Source organism: Fistularia commersonii, chromosome 18 (genome assembly GCF_037954325.1).
Source record: "Fistularia commersonii isolate RoL2024-O1a breed Wild chromosome 18, RoL_Fcom_v1.0, whole genome shotgun sequence".
Lineage (NCBI taxonomy): Eukaryota > Metazoa > Chordata > Actinopteri > Syngnathiformes > Fistulariidae > Fistularia > Fistularia commersonii.
Genome location: NC_141301.1, coordinates 13,978,759 through 14,004,089, shown reverse-complemented (window position 1 = coordinate 14,004,089; position 25,331 = coordinate 13,978,759). Strand labels below are relative to the sequence as shown.

Below are 25,331 nucleotides of genomic sequence, written 5' to 3'. Positions count from 1 at the left end.
GCAGAAAAGCTATGCATGTCTCAGGCCACGTCCCAAAATAATGTAACTGGGGGCTAATAACAAACCCACGCAAAATATAAACAGTGACATTACCCTTTTAATCAATGGAAGGAAGTGTTGACATGCTCTTTTATGTATCAATAACAACGCGCCTGTGGTCGCTACGTTACCTGACCCTGTTGCTAACATAAATCCCCGGTGGTCTCTGAGTTTCCCCTGCGACGTGATGCTAATGTCAGCCTGCTATTCCGGTTAAAAGTGGCATTCGTCTCGGCTGACAGGCGTCACGGAGAGACGAAAGAGCGACGGACAAGTCATATTCCGACTGAGAAGAGCCTGTGTCCGGCGGCTACCTCACAGCCGCTAGCGTTATCTCGCCGTTAGCTTTCGATAGCCGTTTAATCCGTGAGTTATCGTGAGACTTTGCAAGTCTCGCACGCCTGACAACGGACAGCTCCAAATACTTACAAATACAAACGCGGTCTCATAAACAACCTATTTTTCTTTTTTCTTTCGTATCGTCAAAACGCAAAACGTTATAACACCAATAACTAATCGGGGAAAAAAAAACAATCCCCTGTGGTCAAAGTTGTCATCGGGGCGGGATTTCAACGTTGCTGTAACCAGGCAACCGTTTGAATACACGAACATAACAAAGTCTTCAAACATGAAAAATAATATTAAAAAAATATCAAAACGATTTTGAAATGCGCGGACTCAGAACTCTCCGGATTTGTTATTTTGTGAAACAATTTATCGTTAGCTTTGTACCAGATGCAGTTGGCTTCGTCCCCTTTTTTGAATTTTTTTCCCCTGCCCTTTGAACGTTCCATGGTGCCTTGCGTCAGTTTGTAACGAATTTGGTTCGACAGCTCAGTTTAGGCGCCATTTACAAGATCGAGTTTTCAGGCAGGCAAGCCAGCCGTAGTGACACAGGGCTGAATTGTGTGGATTATCTTCTTTTCGCCGACGATATTTTGGATTAACGAACATTATTTTTTATCCCTTGTTTTGGAAAAGGACGACTCTTGACAGGCCCGTGTGTTCTTTGCAAGGTACACGGAAATAGGAGTAAGGGACAGAAACGGTTGGGTTCGGTCTATTTGCTGAAATGCATCTTAAAGCCGCGTAATAACCTAATTAAAAAAAATCGCAATCGGCTACATCGCCTTCTAAGGCAGGCTGTTGCTGAAAACGTTTCGGCGACGGTTAACCTAAGTTCGTTGTATTTTTCAAATTACAGTATTTGATGTTAAATTATTACTTGGTAAGTTATTCAAAAACCGTAATAGCCGTGGAAGTTTTCTTGGCTTCCTGACTCCTTCCCGGGGCTAATGTCGTCCCAGGGTAGCAGCTATAGATCTCAATGTTGTTTTGGCGAATTTAGCAGCTTGGATTACTGTACGGTTGAGGTTACAGCCCCTCGGCACCGACAAATGCTGGCAAAATGCATCGGTTGCATTAGCAATAGAGCATTACAACGTTAACTAGCATTCAAAGTATATTCGATGGTAAGAGGTACGTGGCAGGCTTAATGGTAACCCCAGCTCCGTTTAATGCTACCCTGCCCCGTGTTTTTTTTTGTAGGTCGTCACGCATTTTTGTGCGTGTAGCGTTAACTTAAGCTAAGTTACTACTTCATTACTATTTGCCTGACGTTGCCCTTAACTATTTGTATTTGCTTTCCAATGGTAGGCTGCAGTGTCCGCCCCGTAGTGCATCCAAATTGACGCGCACAGAAATCCGCTGAGAATACGCAGTTCTAAATCGAATACTTGATTAACAGTATATTGACATTTATCGTCAATGGTTTGATCGGGATTTTTTTTTTGTTTTGCACTCGGTTTATGGAGTATCTGCTCCTCATGTCAATGGTTGGCGACAGGGGGTCATATGACTCAACGGAGCAGAACTGGCCGGAAAGAAAATAAGACAAACTTAGTGCCTTATTTATTCTGTAATAGGAAGATAAAATGTTTGGACAGCCTCTACGGCGACGGTCAACTTCACATAGCGTGGTCTTCTGGTTGACAAACTCCAAACATTGGCTATTCGGAATATACTCTTTAAAAAGTAATTCACCAATGCGATATATTTAAAAAAAAAAAAAAAATCAGCGCATGTGCAGTGGGTGCCATTGTGCGCGGACAGGTCCGCGTGGTCCCGCGTGCCCTCCACCCCCCAAACTAACCCGGATGACGACATTCGCGTCACGCGGACGCGGAAAGCGAACCGCTGCTTTTAGTTCAGATGATTTCGGTCAGAGTGATACCTCTTTAGATTTAGCGCAGTGTGTGTGTGTGTGTGTGTGTGTGTGTGTGTGTGTGTGTGTGTGTGTGTGTGTGTGTGTGTGTGTGTGTGTGTGTGTGTGTGTGTGTGTGTGTGTGTGTGTGTGTGTCTTCAGCTGCGTTTATTCCTCAGTGGCCACGCCGCTCAGGCTAGGTTAAGGGCTGCTATGAAATTTCAACAGAAAAAAATGGCTATTTGCATAATAACTGAATTTTGTTTTCCAGCCGCCACCCCCTTGTTATTTTAACATCCTGAAGTTGCAGAGGGGATGGTTCGAGCAGCTGTTCATGGGGAGGAGGGGTGGGGGGATTCAATTTTACACTCTTGACGGTGACTGAATAATAAGTAATTTCTGAGGGGGGAAGGATATGCAGCAAAGGGAGAGCGGGCAGCCTTTTTTTTTTTTCTTTTGCAATAATTTACCACGTTCAGCGCTGATATTCCCGCACTCGGATCACGTTGTCAGCGCAAGAATCGTCACTACTATCTTAACTGTGTGGGAAAGCCGGCGACCGAGGGGCGTCAGTGAGCTCTGGTGTGGTAATGATTAAAGTAGCTCCGTGTGACCGACGGAAAGTGGAGTTGGGAGATTGACAGGCGCAAAACCCACTCATGGATATTCCCTTTTTTTTTTTTTTTTTTAAACCGATGACCCCCCCCACCCCTCCCACCCTCCTCCTCCTCCTCCTCCTCCTCCAACCCCCCCTTCAGATTTTAAATCATGCCGTCTAAAACTGCAAAGAGCTCGACTGCCGCCACCAAGCCAAGAGGGAAGGGGTCGCAGCCCCGGGATGACTCCGAGGACGAGCTGGATGTGCCCCCCAAAGAAAGCAACTCCCACGGCCAAGAGGAGGCACCGCCGACAACTGGCAAGTAACAAAGGCTGTTTTGGTGTTTGTGGATCTAAATAAGTTCTCAATGGCGATGCTTCACGAGTAGAAACCTATTGACATTTTGTTGTTGTTTTTTTTTGTTTGTTTTGTTTTTGTTTTTTTTTTTGTTTTTTTAACTCGCACATAAGCACGCATTTAGAGTGGTTTATGTCCTTAACTCTAGTGCCGGTCGTTATTGAATGTGTAAGGGCTTTCTGAGATGATCGTGTTGTCGTCGAGTGCACTTTACAGGGTCTGCTCACTGAGCGGGGTCATTTATTTCGAATAATGAGATGCGTTACGTTTGTAGTTCGGGCGACCTTTTTTTTTTTTAAGTTGATATTCAGTCATTTTTTTTGTTGTCGTACGCGACGCTTCGCCCGCAGACGGACATTGAATTTGCGTTCGCGTCCCGCGAAAATGTTTTTTTTTTTTTTTTCCCTTTCCTTAGCGCTTCACTCGGCGTCCCCACGCAAGAATTTCATTTACAGTCATCGACCCCGCTACTTGTTTATGCCAACGTGAGCACAATGGATTGGACAGGTCGTTGTGTCTCGGTGTGATGGACACGCAATCGATTGTACCTTACACCTTTTTTTTTTTTTTTTTTTCTAACAAACTAAAGCGGTTGGAGTGGAAACTCCGCTAGAGTAAATTGTGACCGTGGCGATGGAAATGTAGACTTTTTTTTTTTAAATTTTATTTATTTATTTTTTTATTAATTTTCAAGCCGGGATGAGTGTGGCGCATCCAGCCCCGCACATCAGCGCTCCTCGTCAGGAGCGTTGGTCTAATAACACGGTCCGCTCCGCTCCGCACGGCCAGGGGCTGTTTGGGAAGTGGCTGCTGCAAAGTTGAACAAAGAGAAACAACGCCTGTCAACTTTCTTCCCGGTCGCGGTTCGACTGCCGTTATCTTAACTCGCCGTCCGTGTTGTGTTTGTTGTTGTTTTTTTTCTTCCTTTCTTTCTATTCTTTTCCTTTTCTTTTTTTTTTTTTCCTCTTTTTTTTTTTCTTTCTTTCTGTTTTTTTTTTTTTTTGCTCCTCCACCCCTCCCCCACGCTTCGCGGCCCCCACCTGAATCGACTCGCACAGAGCAATAAGAAGAAGAGAGGAAAAAAGAAAAAGAAAAAAAAAAAAGTTGTGCTTCTCTGTGCCACAGATCCCTCTCACGGAGAGGCTGCCGAGGCGGTCGATAATCGAAGTTTGGAGGAGATTCTCGGTAGCATCCCTCCACCCCCGCCCCCAGCAATGGCCAATGAACCGGGCGCCCCTCGCCTCATGATAACGCACTTAGTCAATCGCAACTTTAAATCGTATGCAGGCGAGCAGATTCTGGGCCCTTTCCACAAGGTACGACCGAAACATCACCACAGCTGTAAAACTCTGCATGGCCAGTGATTGCTGAAACGTGCTGTTCCCTCTATATTTCATTATTTATTTTCTATTTTTCTTGGGGGGGGTTGAGGGAGGGTTCTATGATGTGTTGTTTGCCATTTGAATCCCCCCCCCACCTCCTCCTCCCAATGCAACTTTTCCTCATATAGTTGTTAGAACTGAAAAATTAAAAATAACTGTTCCATGATTTATTTATTTTTTTTCCGAATATGAAAAAAGACACACAAGTTGTGTATTTTACGAGAGTAAGTGCTGAACTGGCAAATCAACAGCTGATTTTTCTTAGGTTATTTTGCTCTTTTACCTTCCTAATTTACCCACTTTATCTGCCCAACCTAGATCTGATAATGTAATTAAATTCAATCTTAAATACACCCACTCACACACATTGACCTTGACAACCATGCTATGTCCAAATGTGATTTTTAGCTTTTGGTAATATGTATTTTAATGCATTTGTGTATTAATGGCATATATTTTAATATAATTTCCCCCCTTAAATTCTTTTTTTCCCCTCAGCGCTTTTCCTGCATCATTGGTCCAAATGGGAGTGGGAAGTCCAATGTCATAGATTCAATGCTATTTGTGTTTGGATACAGAGCTCAAAAGATCCGATCAAAAAAGCTCTCTGTGCTGATTCACAGCTCTGATAAACACAAAGATGTGCAAAGCTGTACTGTGGAGGTGCACTTTCAAAAGATTATTGATAAGGTATATATATCTCTATATTTCTGTCACACAGATACACACTTACACTCTGTGCCCCAGTTTAGATTAAGCAAAATACAGGCCCAAATGGGATGGGGCCGGGAGGAATTTTTTCCCAGTCTAAAGTATGTGTTTTGTATTTGAAATATTGTTTTGTATAATTTCAGCGAGATAAGAGCGTTACAGTCTCATTACATTTCTGATTATACAAAGGTTAAAGCCAGTTGTGAAAGTTGCTTGTGCGACCCACACACCACAGCCAAATCATTATAGGCTTGAAATGATTCATTTCTTTTTGGGTATTGTAGTGATGTTTTTTTTTTTTTTTTAACTGACAAGTTTCTTAATTATTTGAACCCGTTTTAAAATATAGACTGTAGGTGATGTAATTAAGGCATTATCATAATCGGATAGACTAAAGTCTAGATAAACTAAAATAATACAAAAAAAAATATTTTGATTGTCTGAAGTAATATTTTTTACTATTTCATGTTTCACATTGGGTGTAATCAAGGTTGCTGTGAAACCTCTGCAACACACTGTTTGACTGTGTGCTCAAACAGTCTTTTCAAATGAAATTAAAATCGAGTTTTTATCTTTATGGTATAACACTCTGAGTTTTGCAAACTCTGTTATGTGTTTTTATGAAGCTTAAAAGTATTTTTTATATGTGGTGTACACACTGTTAAGCAACAGACTCAGACTAGAACTTTAAATTGTGAGCACCCTTTCAGCCAATTTTTTTTTCAGAATTTAGACAATCTAAACAATCATGTAATTTATTTTTTTTTATAGTACGTTTTATTTCCTGCAAACATAATATAAAATGCACTTAAACACACATATAGTTAAATGCCGTGTCGGCCCGTATCTGATGTGTGCCTTTTTACACAAGTGTTTTCGAATTGCTGCCTCCGTGGTTTGTGGGGCCTTTTATTGACTTTTTGTTTCTCATAATTTCGTTGAATGTTATCCTTTGATATGTGGAGCTGTTTGAGTTTCTTCTGATCTCCTGTGCACTAAGCTGCTCTGCGTCTTGTGCCCCTCCCCCCCTCTGAGCCAGGAAGGAGATGACTACGAAGTCATCCCCAACAGCAAGTTCTATGTTTCCAGGACTGCCAACAAAGACAATACTTCAGCCTACCATATCAATGGCAAGAAAGCCACATTCAAAGAAGTGGGGGCTTTACTCAGAAGCCACGGTATTGACTTAGACCACAACAGATTTCTAATCCTGCAGGTAATTTTTGATTTTTGTGCAAGTTCCACTTTTTTAACTCTGCTTCTTGTGTCCTGGCTTTGAACATGGAGTATTGTAAGATTTTCCGCGTTGGTTTACTACCTGCTGTCTTGTCCTTCCCTGTTCAAATGTTGGATGGTTACCTAAAAGTAAATGGCTGTCCTTGGCAATCATTGTTCCGCTGCGATCGGAAAGGCGAGGATGCTCCCCTAACAGACCTTAAGAGTGCTATAGCAGCGCATCATGGTTTGAAACAATGTGGAAAAGGTGCGAACCATTATTTGCTGCTTTAGAATTTTAAGGACGTGCAATTTTATCCAGCCGAAGATCTGGATGTTTGTGGCTCTATTTTTGCTTCGTATTTTTTCCTTTTTTTCCTTGTGGACAATCGTTCATATTTTAGACCTGCCCCCGGGGAGAAGTTGGACTTCCTGTCTTCTCCCCTTCTTATGTACCTGCCACACTTTAGCAGCACGTAAATATTGGCGTGTGAGAATAGATCCTAACCCCAATATTAGCAGTGCTGCTTCAGTGTGGCTGGAGCTAACACTCCAGTCTCACAGCTTAAATATATATACATATATTTAGTTCGTTCTGTAACATCAGTGTAATGTTTCTCCATACTCTGAGGTTATTTACCCTTGTTTTTTTGTAATTTTCACATTTGCTTGGCTGAGTTTAGACCAAATGACTAGTTACACTCCTCGTCCTCTGATTGAATTACATGTGTGACCTAACCATTATTACTTATTAACTCAAGGCTTGTGGGGCAGTGACTCATGCCATGTATTACTTAATGACCGATTTCATCTTTGTTGTCCTTGTTGTGTACTTGTTTTTCTTTTATTGTTTTTATTTGTTGTTGTATTTTTTATTTTTTTGATCCTCCCCCGGAGGTTTCAGGCGAATACTGGGTTATCTAACCTCCACCACCGTAGCTTCTTTTTCGCTTCCTTTTCGACGTCTTGTCTGTTTGCGAGCGAATGTGCGCGAACATTTCAATTCCCCCTCGGACGTTAGATTTTCAACTATGTGTCTGACATGTCTACATGACTATGGGAAGAGGATTTAGCTTGTTCTTCAAGGTCACTTTTCCAGGCCTCTGGCTAAGGGGAAGCTGTCTATTTTGTGCACTGGTCAGACCAGAGGATGACGTGGGATTCCCCCCCCCCCCTTCCTCTGCTGGCTTTTTTTTTTTCTTTCATACATGAAAGTTATATGTCTGCTGCCTTTTTTTCCCCTCCAACTCATAATTGGAATTTAAGTGGAGATTTTCATTTTTTTTAATTTATTTATTTTTTTTTACTGTATGTGTGTATAATTTGTTTTACTTTAAATATACGCAGTTGTTAAAAAGATCAGTCGATAATTTTACTTAAACTCGTTCTACCTTGAATTTTTTTTTTTTTTTTTTTATGAACACACCATCGGCATGGCTTAACAAAGAGCTGTCCCAGCATTTTGTTCACAGTAGTATTTGAGTAGAATTTTTTTTTTTAAAGTAACTGATATAAAGCATCCAGGTCAAATGGTGTTGACTATTAAAACTAAACATTTTCAGATAAATTTATATTATAAAAATTGGAAAAAAATAGTTAACTGATGGCAGTGGTTAGGAAAGTAGGTTAATGGTGGTTGGTGTTTTTCGTGTGCAGTTGCTTATTTTAAGAGTGATAGATTGTTATCTATGTATTTATCTTCATTCCGTGTTTTCCAGTTTCATATAAATTTTAATAAGTTATTTTGTATTTGCTACGGCTCTGATCTTTGAATGGGAATTTGATTGTATGCTCAGACGTTTGCACACCACACACACTCAGTGTGTGTGTGTGTGTGTGTGTGTGTGTGTGTGTGTATATAAGAGTGTGTGTGTGTTTATCAGAGTGTTACAACTTAAAAGCAATTTGTTTAATTGCCAGTGACTGTCAAATGTTTTAATGAAATTATTACAAACATTACAAACAGCTTGTACATACATTTGAGGTCGAGTGTGTGTTGGATGCAGGTACACTGACCTTGTGCGTTCATTTTTCTGCCTTGTGCTCAGGGCGAGGTGGAGCAAATTGCCATGATGAAGCCCAAAGGTCAGACAGAACACGATGAGGGTATGCTGGAGTACCTGGAGGACATCATTGGCTCCTGTCGCCTCAAGGAGCCCATCCAAACTTTGGCCCGCAGAATCGAACTGCTCAATGAACAGCGGGGAGAGAAGGTAATACACACTGCTGCACACACATTCACCAGGGAGGGTTAATTTGGGGGGGAAATTACTGTTCATTATATAACTGTCAGTGATTTATGATAATGTCGCTTCACCAATCCTGACATGTCTGTTTGTTGTTATTTGGCTTGTAAATTAATCAAAACGTTTTGTATGGCACAGTAACGCCGGATTTGTTTCACACGTTTATTACACTCAGACATGGTTTCAAAGTGTAACAGTTTTATTTAAATGTTGTCACATGTGCTCCGATATGTCTGCTGTTGTAGCTGAACCGAGTGAAGCTTGTGGAGAAAGAGAAGAATTCCTTAGAGGGGGAGAAGAACAATGCTGTGGAGTTCCTCAGCCTTGAGAATGACATTTTCAAGCACAAAAGTCAGCTGTGCCAATATTACGTGTGAGTATATGAGGGCTGTCAGAAAGTTGAAGAAAATTGTTGTGTCATTGAATTTAGTTTGGGATCAGACTGAAACCTCTGCATGATGAATTATGTGAAGCTGCACATTGTATCCAAATTTAATGGACCTTTTTTTTTTTTTTTTTTTTTTTTTTAAAAAGCCACCTTCAATTTTATTATTAGTTTTTCAAAATTTGCCAGAACAATCAAAAAGGATTATAGGTTAAATGTGTTAAATTGCCAGTTTTAAGTCAAATCTTGTTCAGGTGAATGGAGTCAAAATGTGTTTGGTATTGATCCAAACAAAAATTCATACCTTTATCATATGGAGGTTTATCACTGAAAAAGAGGATTATGATGTGAGATTTTTTAATCTTCAATTAAAACATATACAATAACAATACACAATGTTGTAAACAATAAATATTCATCTAGTATTGTATGTATATCTCGTCTAATGCTCGTGGCTAAAACCAACACTGATCATTTCTTTGATATCTCGTCAGTCATGATCTGAATAAGCGTACAAAGGAGAAAGACCAAGAGAAGCAGAAGATCCTGGACGACACCAAGGAGCTCACAGAGAAAAATACCAGGATATCACAGGAGATGGAGAAAATGAACCAGGAGCTAAAAAACGTTGAGAAGTGAGACTTTTTTCCAAGTTTGATACTGGCCTCGAAATGTGGAAGTAGCAGTTGTATATTAGCCCAAGTTCAAATGCTGTAAAAGTACTTGAGGAAAATAGAGATGAGAATTGCTGTTAAATATTGGAAGGTGAAATTTAGATATAACAAAGATCCAGACAACAAGAGAGAAATTGTCTCCTCTCTCCATTCTTATCTCAAATATACTGAGTAAAAAAAAAAATGCTGTGCTTTCACCAGAAAACAGAATAAGCTCAATAAATTCATTGAAAGCCAGAAGGAGAAGTTCACCCAGCTGGACCTGCAGGATGTTGAAGTGCGTGAGAAGATTAAACACTCCAAGAGCAAGAACAAGAAGCTCCAAAAGCAGCTGGAAAAGGACAAAGAAAAGGTTGGTGTGACATTAACATTGTGCTCAATTCAATGACTTGATTTGCAGGAGTTTTGATGATTTCCCTTTGAATATTTTCTATTCTCACACTGGCTCAAAAACACTCGTCCTGCCAGGGGAACTTCAGTTTGAATATATCTAAAATGCATACTCGGATGCATCAACACATAGAGATTTAACTGTGTTGAATTTTTAGTAGGACACTTGAGCTTCATTTTTTTTTTTTTTTTTTTTTCCCTGAAAGCCAAGAAAGAAACAGGGGTGTCATAAAATGTGTTAATAGAAAACGCAAGTGCTTTTGTTTTCAGCTTTAGAAGAAAAGTTCTTTGTCAAGGATTAGCATCAAATGTATCGGAGTGATTTGCAAACGAAGCGTCATTTTAGATTATTTTACCAGAATTTCTGCACTAATCATTAAGGTTTATTCAATACATCGCAAATTTATGGAAATACCCGATGACGATAACCAATTTGAGCAGCTGGCAGGGATATGGTTCAATTATGACAATGCTGGTAAGGGACATTGGTCTCTCCTGCCTCCTATTAAAAAATTTGGTCTCAATCTAAAGACGCTTTTTTTTTTTTTTTTCATGCTTTTGCCAAATTTTAGAAATGAGAATTGAATTAAAAGGCTCCTCAAGAGAACATATACATACACTGAGTAGTTTTGAAGGCAGGAGTGGGTTTCTTCTCCCGTGGAGCCACAAGGGGGCTGGGAAGCAACAGACAAATTGATCATCCGCGCGTCGACGTCTGACAATTAGGCTCTCGCTTCGAGTAAGTTATGTCACTCTCACACAAATGTTTTCCAAACTTACAAATTGACGCGGAAACTGTCACACCTACGCAGAATTGTTTCGGCCGCGCTCCTCTGCCTACAATGGCTGTGCTCGGGAAACGTCTTGGCCTGAGTGGGAGCCGGACACAAGCAGGCAGACCTCTGGGGAGCAGTGTTCTGCTGTGCGGTAGTCAACTATGGCCTGGCTTGTGTAACTCTCCCAGCCGCCACATTCACATTTCACCCACTGTTAACCCTACAAAACATACATATAAATACACACACCCTCACAGCTCTTCACTCTGTGTCAGATCTGTAAAGCGGGGCTCGCTCTGTCCTTCGCCGCGTATGAATATGCCGCATTGCCGTTTGCGATCGGCCAGCAAACGCTAAATTGACTCAATTCAATATTTTACACATCTCGTCTCCCGCCCGTTTCTCCCTTTTCCGTCATCAGGGGTTTTCTGTGGGTGGTGGAAGTGTATTGAAAAGAGTTGTGTCCTCACGTTTACACCAGACCGTCGTGGGCATTGTCGTTAAGCGTCCCGACATGTGTTTCGCGCTCTCACCTTCAGCTGGAGGAAGTGCGCGGCGTGCCGGCCATCAGTGACAAGGCCATCTCGGAGGCGACGGCTCGTAAGGAGGAGCTGGAGAAGCAAAAGGTGAAAGAGGAGGAGAAACTGAAGGAGGTCATGGAGAGTCTGAAGGAAGAAACCAAGGGTTTGCAACAGGACAAAGAGGTAAAATTAGCGTTGCTTTTTGATAGCTAATTTGTATTAGTTGGCTTTTTGAGGGTCGGAAAAAGAGCTTTCTGCTTCGTCCCACCAGTTCTCAACCTCTCCATATTCTTCTTCTTCTTCTTGCCAGACACAAGAGAAAGCGCTCATGGAGCTCAGCAAGGCCGTCAATGAGACCCGCTCTCGCATGGACTTGGCACAATCGGAGCTCGACATCTACCTTAGCCGCCACAACACGGCTTTGACACAACTCAACACGGCCAAGCAGACCCTCCAGACAACCTCTGACACGCTGTGCCAGAGAAAGGCCGCCATCAAAAAACTCGAAGTGGAAATACCCGAGAAAGCGCAGCAGCTGAACAAGGTGATACCACACGTCGTCGTACGATCGCATTCGCCATCGGTTGAACTCGTCCGGAACGTTTCGCCGCTGTCCGAGACTCGTTTCCACGGACATGTTTTCGTGTCTGTATAGGAAGAAAAGGAACTGGAGCAACTGATAAAGACGGATAACGAAACTCGAGATGCGGTGAGAGAAATGAGGCAGAAGGTGGAGGAAACCAAGAGCTCCCTGTCATCGAACCGCAGTCGAGGGAAGGTCCTGGACGCTCTCATGCAACAGAAGAAGAGTGGCAGAATTCCTGGCATCTTTGGAAGACTGGTAAAAACAAACAGTCTCAGTATATTAATATTCTGCGCTCGGCCGTAACGATGTCATTGTTGTCCCGTAGCTGGTATGTGCATCACCGTCACAAAAACAGGAAGGCCGCCATTATACGGCACTGCAGCGAACACAATGTAAAATTTCGAGAGGCTATTCTGAGTGTCGGATTTATTTGATTTAAATACCGTTCGGAGGCCCAAATGTCACCGTCATCTTTGATTTTTAGGGAGACCTTGGAGCCATTGACGAGAAGTATGACGTGGCCATTTCCTCCAGCTGCGGCGCTTTGGACAACATTGTCGTGGATACCATCGACACGGCTCAGAAATGCGTGACGTTTCTCAAAGAGCAGAACATCGGCGTTGCCACCTTCATCGGTCTCGACAAAGTAAGCGCGCTCCCACTCAAGGAGGTGTAAAATGAGTGTTTCGACTTATATAAATCATAAATGCTTCACTGTATTGGTGGATGTTGGCAACCGGGATCTGAATGAAACCGCTTTTCATAAGAATTTTCGAAACCTTTTTAACCGGTTCTCAGATGAACGTGTGGGAGAAAAACATGGCTCCCATCAGCACCCCGGAGGACAGGCCCCGTCTGTTTGACATGGTCAGGGTGAAAGATGACCGGGTGCGACCGGCCTTCTACTTTGCCTTGAGAGATACCCTGGTGGCAGAAGACATGGAGCAGGCCACGAGGGTGGCCTTCCAAAGAGCCAAACGTTGGAGAGTGGTCACCCTCAAAGGACAGATCATCGAGATGGCCGGTGCGTTTGCTGCGTCGCTCCAGGCAGCACTACCTGCTCGGATCATCCGGCAACGACGCATCATTTGGTAGCCAATCGAGGCGTCTGACTCCTCCACTTATCTCGCGTGGCCTCTTCTGTCCTTCGCAGGAACCATGACGGGAGGAGGAAAAACGCTTAAGGGCAAGATGGGTTCTTCTATTACCTCGGGAATCTCTCAGGAAGAGGTTGGTACAAGGAACGCACCTCATTAGAGTAGAAACTTTGTCTCCAGCTGGTCCGAAAAGTCCAACCCAACTCTTATTAGAGGACCTCCAATCACGTAACTCATTTTAAGGGGCAGCGCTACCTACATTGGTCACGGAATTTAAAAAAAAAACAAAAAAACGTCTACGTATATTTGGCAGATGTCTACAGTTCGAACTTGATATGTCACGAAATTGCAGGAATTAATAAAGTCGGGTTAGGGATCATCGGGCTGATAAGCAGGAAAAGTCTGAACATGTGGATAATAAACAACAGGAAGACATCCTACCATGAAAGTGATGTGGAAGGGAGGGGCGGAGGCCCATCGCAAAAAGCCTCCCATTACCGCATAAGTGGATAACACATGTTGATTTTCACGTGTCTGCAGCTGGACCGTATGGAGAGCAAGCTGAACGAGAAGGTGTCGAAGCTGCAGGGATGCCAGGAGAGAAAGCTGCAGTTGGAGGAGAACTGCCAGCGCCTCAGGCCACAGCTCCGTGACATGAAGAACACCCTGGAAAAATACACCAACAGCTTGACAGTAAATACTTCTTTGTGCTCAACTCGGTGAAATGACTCCGTAATCTCGGTGATATCTGTTAAACTGAACCGGCATTCATTAACCCGCGGCTTCTATGCTCATAGCCTCGACTTTTTCCCCGTTTGTGACCTCCAGAGTTTAGCGGACCAGGAGACTCATTTAAAACTCCAGATCAAGGAACTTGAAGCCAATGTGCTGGCCGCTGCCCCAGACAAGGCCAAACAAAAACAGATGGAGAAGAGCCTGGAGGCCTTTAAGAAAGGTAGAGATCCTCTTTTAAAAAAGGAACATCGTGAGTTATGTCGAAATATTTTTGGGGGTTCATGTTTTGGATCGACCGGGGAGGGAAAAAAAAAAAAAACACTTGCGCTATGGAGCCGCTTGGGCGTCATTTAGAGTTGGACAGGAGCAACTGACATGACAACACTTTATCTCCCCATAAAGTGTTCCTTCAGATGGTCAATGTCGTGATTCGGTTCGTAAATAACTAAAAATGTGCAATCTGAGTATTGACGTTTTGTGCAGCATCACCTGAAACGGTGAAAATGTCATGCCATATTTTTTTGTCCTCTCACCTCGTCTTCCAGACTACGAAGCGGCGTCCGGTAAAGCCGGGAAGGTGGAAAACGAGGTGAAGCGGCTCCACAACCTAATTGTGGACATCAACAGCCACAAGCTGAAGGCTCAGCAGGACAAGCTGGACAAGATCAACAACGCCCTCGATGACTGCTCCTCCACCATCACCAAGGCTCGAGTGGCCATAAAGACTGCAGAGCGGTAAGAAAACCTGCCTGTTTGTTTGATGATTACACTATTTCGCTCACAAATCAGTGATCAATTCAGAAGCCTTGCATTAGGTTATTTGTGGACTCTTAGATTTACCGCCTGTCTCTTTTAAAGGCTGCGTTATTCAGACAGTCGAGTGCGCAGATGAACCCAGAAGGGACTTAACGCCCGGGTCGGCAATCTAGCAAGTAATTGTTCAACTCAGGATTCCCGTGAAAGATGCGGTTTAGTTTGGTGTACGTGCTCGCAGAGGCGCCGGACATCGAAGCCGTTCCACTAAAACGGAGTCCAAACTTCGCAGGCAGAGGAAAGTCTGCGGTGGTTTAAAACAAGAATTGAGACCGTTGGATTAAGTCTGGTCTTCGTTCGAAAAGTGCTTACTAAATCACGTCAAGGGCTGAGAGCGACAAAGTGTGAAAACAGAATTAGTCACGTGCTGTCCATGGTTTGTTTTTAAAAGCGCCCGAAGCATCTTGACGCAGAACGACACTTGTGGCCGCGTGTGATGTGTTTTTTTTCCCGCTGGAAGAGCTCCACGGCACACTGTGGAGCTCAGGAAAAGAGAGTTTATTTCAGTGAACATCCTTCAAATATATTATTGAGGCTTTTTTTTTCTGCTCGGTGGCGCTACTTCATAATCACGCTGCCACAATGGAGGGGGAGGCTTGCATTTTGCACAAACTTTGTGGCTTTAGACGAATACTTGGGAAGACGATATGAAAAGGGGTACAGAGTGGCACACAAACAAGATGAACATGGCAGACCAGGAAGTGAGTGCCGGTTGGATTTTTGTTTTTTAAATAACGTGTTATTCGACACAAAAACGCAGGGCCTTGTAACGTAAGAGACACTCTGCTTGCACTCACGCGCATTTCATAATCGTGAGACGCGGCGGAAAACAATCCCGGGTTGAGAAAGTCAAGAGTTTACAGCCCCGTCGATAAGGTTTTCACCCACGTGGAGTTCAGAGCTGACAGTAACGTTCGCCGTCGGGAAATACCTTTTGACACCACCGTGTTCTCTGATCAGGAATCTGAAGAAGTGCGAGGAGAGCGTCGGACGGATTCAGATGGAGATGGAGGACAATGAGAAGTCCTTGGCCGGATTCACGGAACACCTGAAGAAGCTGGAGGACGAGGCGGCAGAGATCATGAAAGAGTGTCAAGAGGCTGAGGTGAGGAGGCCGCTTGGAACAGCAGCCAGACCCGAGGTTCCCTCCGTCTCTTTGTTTCTCCCGCTAAATATGTTGGTGTCATTGTTTTTGCTTCCCTGGACCTCCGATGCCGTTTCCTCAGACACATGTTTTAATTTAGCTAAAATCGCATAATTCACTCATCGGCACACACAATGGCTGTGACTCTCGTTAAGAATCCCCGCTGACTCAGAAAGGCGCTTTAATTTCTGATCCAACTCATTCTGACATTTACGTGTACACACACACACACACACACACACACACGTCCAGCACGTCAGAAGTCTAGATAATTTCAGGTTTGTCAGGTATGTGTGAAAATTGCCTTACACAACTGAGAAATTATGTGCGGCGCTGAATCACACACACTCTGTCCATGATGCGCTTTCGTGCACTTTGCAGTTGGTACCAATTTGGGTCAACTATAATTTGATGTGTTTTTATATTACTTACTAAAAACTGTTTGCTCCGACTTCTTCTAGTGTGACAGAAGTCCTCCTCTTTTTTTTTTTTTTTAAATCCACCCCTGGAATAAACAATGAAAAGTCTTGAGCCGCACAAGAAATAAATAACCAAAGTGTTGTAGCTAAACTTTTCTTGAACCCGAGTGTCGTCATATTCTGGCACGCGGGCTTGAAATATTTTCTTGGAAAATATTTTCTCGCATTTGCTTTCGCGGCGTCCACAAAGTGACACAGTTCTCCCGTTGCGGGGACGGACGCCTTTTTTTCAATCTCTGTTCAGATTAGGCAAATCCATTTCCTGTGGGAAATGTCCAGTCTGTTAATTCCAGAAAGAATTAAGAATTCCCGAAAGACATCGCAACCGCAGCGTTTACCGAAGCATGTATCGGAAAAAGGAAACGTAGAAGGGGAGTACCGGCTGTTGTCTGGACGCCCAAAACTCACAGCATCCTTCAAATTTCTGAATTTACGATTTTGCTCGCCGGAATCGACGAGTGTTTGCCGAAAGGTGAAGCTAAGCCGAGCTTTTCTGTCCCTTCCTGTTCTCCAGACTGCGCTCCCCGAGGTCCAGGACCAGTACCAGAGTGTTCTGAAGGAGATAAAGGCCTTGCAGCAGCAGGAGCACGCGCTGCAGGAGGAGTCCCTCAGCGTCCGGCTTCGCATCGAGCAGATCGAAGCCACCATCGCCGAACACAACAATAAGATCAAACACTGGCAGAAAGAGGTGTGTGTGTGTGTGTGTGTGTTAGATGTCGCTTTCTCGGCTCACTCAAAAAGCACTGGACTCAGTCTTCATTACCATCCTTTGGGTGTGAGTTACTGAAAAGATCCTCGCCAGCCTTCTCTGGAACACGGACGAACTGAATATCATTTGTCTTTTGGTGCTCGAAGCGCCAAAACCACCAAGTTTGGAAATATCCAACGCCAATATCTCTCTCCAGCTGCAGACGCTTCACAGACCTCATCTGCTGCTTTGTGACTTTTTACTGAACCAAGTCTGTCAGAACAACTACACGGGCTGACCGTGATCTCAGGAAAGAGGCATTTGAGTTTAACAAACACATTTTCGGCGCATTAAGCCTCACAAGTGTTGGACAACCGTGATGTCGGCTGTCACGAAAGCACCCCGAATGCTAAAAGAGCCGTTCCTTTTGATTTAATGTTGCATTTTTTTGAGTGGCCGCTGAAAAAAAATGTCACCTTTATCTAAATTCCGTTTCAATCCGACGTATGAGCCGCCGTGAACGCTGGTTGTTGTTTGCGACGCCGAACTGAGACAACTGTTCTTAACCGCGTTCCTCAGGCCGGCAAGCTGTCCCTGCACACCGTCGAAGACAAACCGGCAGAAGAGCTTCCCGTCTTCACGCCGGATCAACTCGCGCAAATTTCAGACCCCAACGTCATCATAAACAAGATGATCACTCTGGAGACGCAGTGCGCCCAGATGAAGCCCAACCTCGGCGCCATAGCGGAGTACAAGAAGAAGGTAAGCAGAGACGCGCCCGTCTGCGCGTCACGGCGCTCCAGTGTCGGGATACCAGGAAGTAGCAACGGTACTGATGTGTGTCGTGTCGTGTGTGTGTGTGTGTGTGTGTGTGTCGTGGACTCCAGGAGGAGCTGTACCTGCAGAGAGTGGCTCAGCTGGACGAGATCACCACCGAGAGGGACCGCTTCAAACGCGGCTTCGAGGACCTGCGCAAACAGCGACTCAATGAGTTCATGAACGGCTTCAACATCATCACCAACAAGCTGAAGGAAAACTACCAGATGCTGACGCTAGGGGGCGATGCAGAGCTGGAGCTGGTGGACAGTCTGGACCCCTTCTCTGAGGGCATCATGTTCAGGTATCTCACAAAGAAAAAAACAAAACAAAAGTCAAGTCCGAGCAGTTGGACGTACACCGGCACTTTGCATCCGACGCTCTAAAGTGAACTTACTCCTCGCTCTTCAGCGTGCGTCCGCCGAAGAAGAGCTGGAAGAAGATCTTCAACCTCTCAGGAGGAGAAAAGACCCTCAGCTCCTTGGCCCTGGTCTTCGCTCTGCACCACTATAAACCCACCCCGCTCTACTTCATGGACGAGATCGACGCCGCTCTGGACTTCAAGAACGTCTCCATCGTGGCCTGTTACATTTATGTGAGTAGGAACGCGGGACGAGACGCACCCGGCGGAGCTCCGCCCTCGGGTTTTAAAATTACAATTTTGACCAGCGGTGTGACGTTGCGAATCACGACCCATCGGGAAAACGAGACGGCGGAGTTTGCATTCCAAGAATGACTGGCGATAAAGCTATTCACTTGAAAAGCACTAAAGAGCCGGGTATCAGCCCCGCTGTCCGGGAAAGAAAGAGTTAAACCCCACGGAGGAACCCTGAAAACATGACTTGCAGTATGGAAATTACCCCAAGTCATTCCCCCTTAGTGGAGTTATCTCCACTAAGTAGGCGAATGAAAGACTCTGGCATCGAGACGGCGTGGACAGAGGCGATGAAAACGTATATATCCAACATTAGAAACGTCTCCCGTCACAACAGCGACACCCAGAGTCACACAGCTTGTTGACAACCAGTTATTTCTCAGGTTACGAGCGGTCGAATTTCCACAAGACTTCTGATTCCCCTGTTAAAAAAGGAGTTCCCCCGTCCTTTCGCTTCAAATTGCAGTTAAATGAGTACAATTGCAAAAACCAAGTCAATTATTAATTCGTTGTTTCTGAGGGAATTCGATCCTTAGAGTCTCACAGTGCAGAGATGTGTGGTTTCCACTAACAGAAATACTCCGCAGATCCTTTCCTTTGACTTTCTCCGAGGCTCCAGCGTCCCCGTCTGAGCTCCCAAACAGATTTATGTCTTAATGACATTTCAATTTATGGGCTCTTTTATAGTCTAGTAAAAATGCACGGGGACATCTCCTCAACTCAGTGCTTGGGCACGATCACTGCCGTATGGCAACGGCTGTTACGGCCCTCGATGATTCCTCGCAGAACTTCGAATAAAACGAACGTTGTGTGTCCCCGCAGGAGCAAACCAAGAACGCCCAGTTCATCATCATTTCTCTGAGGAACAACATGTTCGAGATCGCCGACCGACTCATCGGCATCTACAAAACTCACAACACAACCAAGAGCGTCGGCATCAACCCCAAAACCATCGTGTTGAAGGAACTCCAGGCCGTCACCGCCTGATGCGCTCGACCCCGAGACGGACCGGCTCATCTTCGCTTTTCTACCTTTTGTACATATCATGTCCTTTATCATTACCAAACTGCTGCTATTCTTTTTACTCTTTAAATAAAGCCTATTGTTTTCTACTGTACGGAGTCAATTCACATTGTTTTGTTTTGATGCAGTGTGAGCACAGGAGAGACTCGTGCTCAGCTGCAGCTCCCGGGTGGATTGTGGAAGTCACTTCCTGCTTCTGTATTCGCTGATTAGTGAGCCAGAATACTGAAGACTTATAGACATTCAGCCAAATATAAAAATTTAATATACAGAATACAAACACTTTGACATATACAGGAAAGCTTTGTGGGATTAACTGTTTAAAACAGTTGTTTTCACAGTTTGTACCAGATATTTAGATGTGCACAGAAATACATTGCAAGAGTAAAATAGTCCCCTGTATTTGTGCTTTTTTTTTTTGTTTTTTAGTAATAAGAATACTGACCTAAGAAAGGACTAGTAGGAAGCCATGGAGGAGATCTGAAGGCATCACTGGGAGAAGCGCAGAGGCAACATGATCCGAGGTGTCTCCGCAGGTCTGGATCCACTTACAGTTCAAAGCGTCTCGCAGGTCAACAGCCGGGAACAAATGACAGCAGAGCAGGAAGAGAATGGCACTGACTTTTCATCCTGGGCTGTTCATTACAATAATGGAGTGGTTAACATTTGCAAACTACTAGGGAACGGTTATCAGCACCTACCACGAGGAGTCAGTTTTTTGTACTTATCAGTTCCGACTTACTAGAAGAAAACTATATCAGGCTTGAAGTGGCCCCTTTTCTACATTCCAGGGCAAACGCATCTAAAAGTACTCTTTGAATAAAGGTTGAAGGTCAAAGTGTGTCGTGACGTATCGGAAAAAGTCGGTGACCTGCTGGAAAGCCCTTTCTCCCGTGGAGGAAATGTGAGCGCTCCATCTCTCGGCGGCCGCTCGCGTCACCGTGCACGCCCCTCCCACAGAGTCCCAGGCGGAGGCGGTGAGCGCGACGCTCGAATCGTGCACCACGTGAGTGACCCGAGAGAGCAGGGAGTCCCCGGACTGGTCGGGGACCAGCGCCGCCAGCAGCAGCCCGAGCAGGAGCGCCGAGAACACCGGCCTGAGCTGGACCCACGGGTTCCGGACGCTTTCCGGGGCTCGGGCCGCCCCTCCGGCTTCCACCTCCAGGTTGCCACATTTGGAGCAGCAGCAGAGTTTGGGAACGGGCGCTTCCTCCAGGCTCCCGATGGTCACGGTGTGCCAGTGCTTCTGCAAGTACTCTGCGGCTTGAGGGGCGACGGAGAGGTTTAGGACGGCCGGCAGAGGGGCTTCGGTGAACTCCTCCACCCGCTCCCTCAGCTGATGCACCTTCTCCAGGAAAACCAGCGGCGACTCTTCCTCTTCCACCGATGAGCCCAGAGACACCAGGTCCAGCTGCTCCTCCTGGAGGACGACAAACTGCTTCAGGTTTTTGTGTACCCTAATTACTTTTTAAGTTTGTGCTTTTTGCATCTTATTAAATACACTCCTCAAAAAAATAACACTTAAATAACACATCCTAGATCTAAATGAATGAAATATTCTTATGAAATACTTTGCTCTTTACACAGTTGAATGTGCTGACAACAAAATCACACAAAAATGATCAATGGAAATCAATTGTATCAACCCATGGAGGTCTGGATTAGGAATCACACTCAAAATTAAAGTGTCAAAATGAATCTGTGTTGCTTCCTGAGTGGACACTATGATTTCACAGAAGTGTCATTGACTTGGAGTTACATTGTGTTGTTCAAGTGTTCCCTTTATTTTTTTGAGCAGTATATATTCAACAGGATTCGGGGAAGTGCGTTAACCTACAAATATGCAACACATTAAAATGAAAAATTACTTGTAGCATTGAGACATCAGACATCAGTGTTTGAAGATAGAAAAAAAAAAAGTTTGATTTTTTTTTGGGGGGGGAGACAGTGTATTCAGTTGGCTTTAGATGAATTTAAAGAAAGACTGCAGATGTGGAGCTATAAACGGGACATTATGTGGAAAAACAACGCAGGAAATACTTTCGGCCACAAAGAGCAGCCAATAACCCCGAACGCACCTGCAGATCCTTGACCTGTTGGATGAGCGGATCGTAAGCCCGCGAGATCTCCGCCACGGCCTGATCCAGAGCCTCCAGGTAGGCTTGTCTCTTCCCGGCCAGCGCCGCCTCCAGCTTGTGGAAGAACTGGTTCACCTCTTGCCGGTCCTGCCTCACGAGGCCCTCGCAGCGAGCCTTCTCCTGCTCCAACCGCTCCCCGAGGTCACACACCTGGCAGACGGGGGAGTTCGTCGTCACGCACGCGGTCCAGTATTGTCTGAGAATTATCCAGCGTCCCCCCCCCCCTTTCCCCGCACCTGCGCCCATCTCCGCTCAGAGAGCCTGGCCAGCAGGACCGCCGGGGTGTGTTTCTCTCGGACGAAAGCGGCCTGCAGGTCATCGATGGCGTGGCCCTGGTGCCGCCCCACCGTCAGACACAGGCCGCAGATGAGCTGGCGGTCCTGGACGCAGTACATGTTGAGGGGCTGCCGGTGGTGCTCCTGGCAGGCGGGGGGACGCGGCTCGCTGTCGCTCTGGTACTGTAGACGGCGGACGGGGAAACGGGTCAGCGCGGCTCGGAAAAAGCGGAGGCCCTTCCGGCGTCGGCCGACGAAAGCAAACGGCGGCGTTAAAGGGCGAATGTTTTTCGACGGAGACCGGCGTTTTCTTTCCTACTTTCTCGATGATGGCCCGCAGAGACACGTTGGTGGGGAGAGCGTCCAGGCCCGCGGCCGGCAGCTCCACCACGCTGCGACAGTTGGGGCATTTGAGCGGCAGGCGCAGCGGACGCCAGATGGAGTAGTGGTCGGACACCTGCAGCAGGTTGTCCAGGCAGCCCTTACAGAAGGTGTGGGAACACGGCAGGACTCGCGGGTCGGAGAACAGAGAGTAGCACACCGAACACGTCAGGTCCTCTTCCAGGCTGTCCATGACCAGGGGGGCCAGAGGCCGCGCTCAAGACTGACGGCTTGGTGAGGAGACATGGAAGGACAGCAGGATGGATGAAAAGCTTTGTGATGCACCTCAATCACATGTTAGTTTTGCTACAACTGCTTGCTGGGTTTCAGACGATTTAAAAGGCCCTCCTTTCCTCGGACATGCCTTGTTTCACATTATTTCCACTGTCAAATTGTTAAACCTCCTTTGACTCAGAACGTGAGCAATCCGTTAAGTATTTAACAAACACACAATCACTTTGATAGTGCAGCTATCAGCTCATGTAATTTATGCCCATGTCCAACTGCAGATAAGTTTATTTATGTCAATCACTTTGATCTGGCATAGATTTTGCACAGAAGCAGATGTGCACATGACCTTCTGAATGAAAATGATAATATAGAATCACATGGATTTATATCAGGCATGATTACTAATTCATTTTTTTTTATATATTTCTTATTTTTCAAATTATTTTTTTTTCTTTTCGCTCCAAGTCTGGTCTGGTAACCGTCTGTAAGCAATAGCCAGTTAAAGGGTTTAGCTTGTCAGTTCCATTCAATGTTATTCAATGTTTAAATAACATGATCAAAATAAATTGCAAATGTCCCCCCCCGTCAAGTGCTTTGAATTTTTAATAGCTCTGGACATTAAATGTTTTGCTTTTTAATGCTTTTAAAGACAGACGAGCCACAGCACCCCGGTGCTAATTTGGTTGTTTGGTCCAAGTAGTGAAAACATTGGTTGTCAGGCATTATTGACATTTTTAAGAATAGTGTTTTTGTTTTTGTCCTCCAATATGGTGACATTAAATTGATTTTGCTGTAGGACTTAAACAGGCCACCTGCAGTGGAATTAATCAGATCCCTGCTTTCACCACAGTGCAAAACACAATCTCCATCTGAATTAATGAATTTATGAAGATGTGGATTCGTCATTGCAGCTTTTAAAGATAATTCCTTGCCGGGTCCCTGGAGAGGCAAGGCTTCAGACCCGTATCGCTCGACGCCGTGGCCTTTCTTTCATGTTCAAAGATAGAAATTCAGCAGGGAGACGCATAAAAACCTCACAAACGTGAGAGAGCGGAGTGTGTGTTAAAGGAGGAGACAAGTTGCGTCTCGTGAGTCGTCTTTTGTAAAGAGACGTAGCTGCATCTTCATATTTTTTGTAATTTCAAGCGCTCAGTAACTATAATCTCATTTCACAGATCAGTATGGAGATATTATACGGCACTTCTGGATATTGATCGTTTTGTTTTCAAATTGCAATAAGATATCTATATCTTGCTTAGGAGATGTGGAAGTGATGGTTAGGCAATCATGTGAGAAGGCTTAAGAATGTCCTGTAAACAAGAAAAAAAGTAAAAAAAACAAGACAAAAACAACAACAGTAACACAACTTGGCTCAAATTACAGTTTAAGTTAGGTTCCCTTCTCTGGTTACAACACACACACACACACACACACACACACACACACACACACACACACACACACACACACACACACACACACACACACACACACACACACACACACACACACACACACACACACACCAGGAGGCCATATGGCAGTCCACACCCATCCACACAAAAAAGGGACAGACAGGCGTGTACGAACACACACACACACACACACACACACACACACACACACACACACACACACAGACACACACAGACACACACAGACACACACACAGCTGCTCGTCAGTCCCGTTAGACCTGAGTCAAAAGTGCAAGGGATTACACGCCTCCTGTTGATTGTCGACAGACAAGAATGTTCTCTAGACACAAAAAAACAACAGTGACACCCAAAGTATTTCTTTAAGTTGGCAACTATTTAAAAAGTATCTTCCCTCATTTCTTTATGTCGCTTAAATGTCTATTTTCGTGTTGATTAAAATCTCACCAGACGAAATCTCACTGGAATGTGTACGAGAAAATAAAGGGCTACATTAGCTGCGTCCGCTTAGCAATAACAGTCCGTTTCCAGTCTCAACCACTCACCCAGACACGTTAGCCACAAACGTTTTCGCAACTTGTTGACATTTAGAACACATTTCGATCGCGGTCACGAAAAGTTAACACTTCTAAAATGTTTGTTTCTTCATAAAACACACTGCGTATCATTCTCACCGTTCGCTCGGAGCGCGGCGTCCGCCAGAAGCCGTATCACTTCCTGTGAGCCGAGTAACGTTCACGTGTCTGCATTTAAGATACGACGAAACGGGAGAATAGAGCGGAGGCTACTTTTCCCATTGAGCGTACACGATTTTTTTTTAAGCAAACGAGAGCAAAAACAATTTAAATTAAAATAATCTCTCCCGAGGGGTTGGAATATTCGCCACTCTCTTCGGGAGTTGTCGAACGGAACGTTAAAATACTCAAATATCCGACAACCTCGAACGCATCCTTCTTACTCCGTATTGCGCATGCGGAGAACGTTCTATCTAGCCAATCAGGTTGCGATGTGACTGAATTTGAATACTAGCGGAACCGTTGGAATCTAGCCGGGCTGCTACACGGGGGAGAGAAAACCAAGACAGTGACCGTTTTCACATTTATCAAACAAAAGCGTCTCATCACAACAAACCACACACACACGCAGTCAGTCAATTTGGGTTTCACTATTTATTTTCTCGAAGACAACCTAACCTGGAGTCTATCTCCCAAAGTGGGTTTTGTGGGGCAAACCACCGTTTTCTTCCTTCAATTTCATAATTTTTGAGATTTGAAACCACATCTTTGCTAACAAGGAATGCTGCAAAAGAAATACCCCTATGTCCAACAGGTTTATGAGC

The 25,331-nt window shown here is 44.7% G+C and overlaps 3 protein-coding genes across 7 annotated transcripts in view; 1 reads left to right on the top strand and 2 right to left on the bottom strand.

The window, feature by feature from the left end:
- Positions 1–415, bottom strand: part of ift80 (intraflagellar transport 80 homolog (Chlamydomonas)) — a 31,312-nt gene extending 30,897 nt beyond the window's left edge. The window contains exon 1 of the mRNA XM_086164234.1: positions 94–415. Within this exon, the coding sequence (XP_086020360.1) occupies positions 94–189 (96 nt within the window). The 5' untranslated portion in view covers positions 190–415. The remainder of the gene's footprint in view (positions 1–93) is intronic.
- Positions 386–19,627, top strand: smc4 (structural maintenance of chromosomes 4). 3 transcript variants are annotated; one of them, XM_086164232.1, is made up of 24 exons: positions 386–405; positions 3,001–3,158; positions 4,323–4,513; positions 5,078–5,269; positions 6,330–6,506; positions 8,554–8,718; positions 8,997–9,124; positions 9,631–9,771; positions 10,012–10,162; positions 11,516–11,680; positions 11,808–12,041; positions 12,153–12,338; positions 12,568–12,729; positions 12,882–13,107; positions 13,237–13,313; positions 13,721–13,873; positions 14,009–14,135; positions 14,461–14,650; positions 15,689–15,833; positions 16,866–17,039; positions 17,619–17,801; positions 17,927–18,159; positions 18,267–18,450; positions 19,333–19,627. In XM_086164232.1, the coding sequence occupies exons 2-24, from the start codon at positions 3,011–3,013 to the stop codon at positions 19,495–19,497; spliced, it is 3,897 nt and encodes a 1,298-aa protein (XP_086020358.1). In that variant the 5' UTR covers positions 386–405; positions 3,001–3,010; the 3' UTR covers positions 19,498–19,627. The 3 variants fall into 3 exon arrangements, with proteins under 3 accessions (XP_086020358.1, XP_086020357.1, XP_086020359.1); XM_086164231.1 differs by lacking the exon at positions 386–405 and adding an exon at positions 903–1,055; XM_086164233.1 differs by lacking the exons at positions 386–405; positions 4,323–4,513; positions 5,078–5,269; positions 6,330–6,506 and adding an exon at positions 905–1,055.
- A 144-nt stretch (positions 19,628–19,771) lies between these two features.
- On the bottom strand, positions 19,772–24,773 carry trim59 (tripartite motif containing 59). 3 transcript variants are annotated; one of them, XM_086164228.1, is made up of 5 exons: positions 24,667–24,773; positions 22,266–22,557; positions 21,908–22,129; positions 21,612–21,821; positions 19,772–20,953 (listed from the first exon to the last, which is right to left on the bottom strand). In XM_086164228.1, exons 2-5 carry the CDS (start codon positions 22,518–22,520, stop codon positions 20,336–20,338), a joined length of 1,305 nt encoding a protein of 434 aa, XP_086020354.1. In that variant the 5' UTR covers positions 22,521–22,557; positions 24,667–24,773; the 3' UTR covers positions 19,772–20,335. The 3 variants fall into 3 exon arrangements, with proteins under 3 accessions (XP_086020354.1, XP_086020356.1, XP_086020355.1); XM_086164230.1 differs by having other exon boundaries at positions 24,538–24,680; XM_086164229.1 differs by lacking the exon at positions 24,667–24,773 and having other exon boundaries at positions 22,266–24,037.
- Between the last annotated feature and the right edge of the window lie 558 nt (positions 24,774–25,331).

Bases quoted from the DNA above. Each gene is read 5' to 3' on its own strand.
- smc4 (XM_086164232.1), top strand. From the start codon at position 3,011: ATGCCGTCTAAAACTGCAAAGAGCTCGACTGCCGCCACCAAGCCAAGA. The intron at 4,514-5,077 runs GTACGACCGAAA...TTTTCCCCTCAG, and splicing joins TTCTGGGCCCTTTCCACAAG to CGCTTTTCCTGCATCATTGG. The intron at 10,163-11,515 runs GTTGGTGTGACA...TCTCACCTTCAG, and splicing joins TGGAAAAGGACAAAGAAAAG to CTGGAGGAAGTGCGCGGCGT.
- trim59 (XM_086164228.1), bottom strand. From the start codon at position 22,520: ATGGACAGCCTGGAAGAGGACCTGACGTGTTCGGTGTGCTACTCTCTG. The intron at 22,130-22,265 runs GTAGGAAAGAAA...CGCCGTCTACAG, and splicing joins TGCGGGCCATCATCGAGAAA to TACCAGAGCGACAGCGAGCC. The intron at 20,954-21,611 runs GTGCGTTCGGGG...GTCGTCCTCCAG, and splicing joins AACAGGTCAAGGATCTGCAG to GAGGAGCAGCTGGACCTGGT.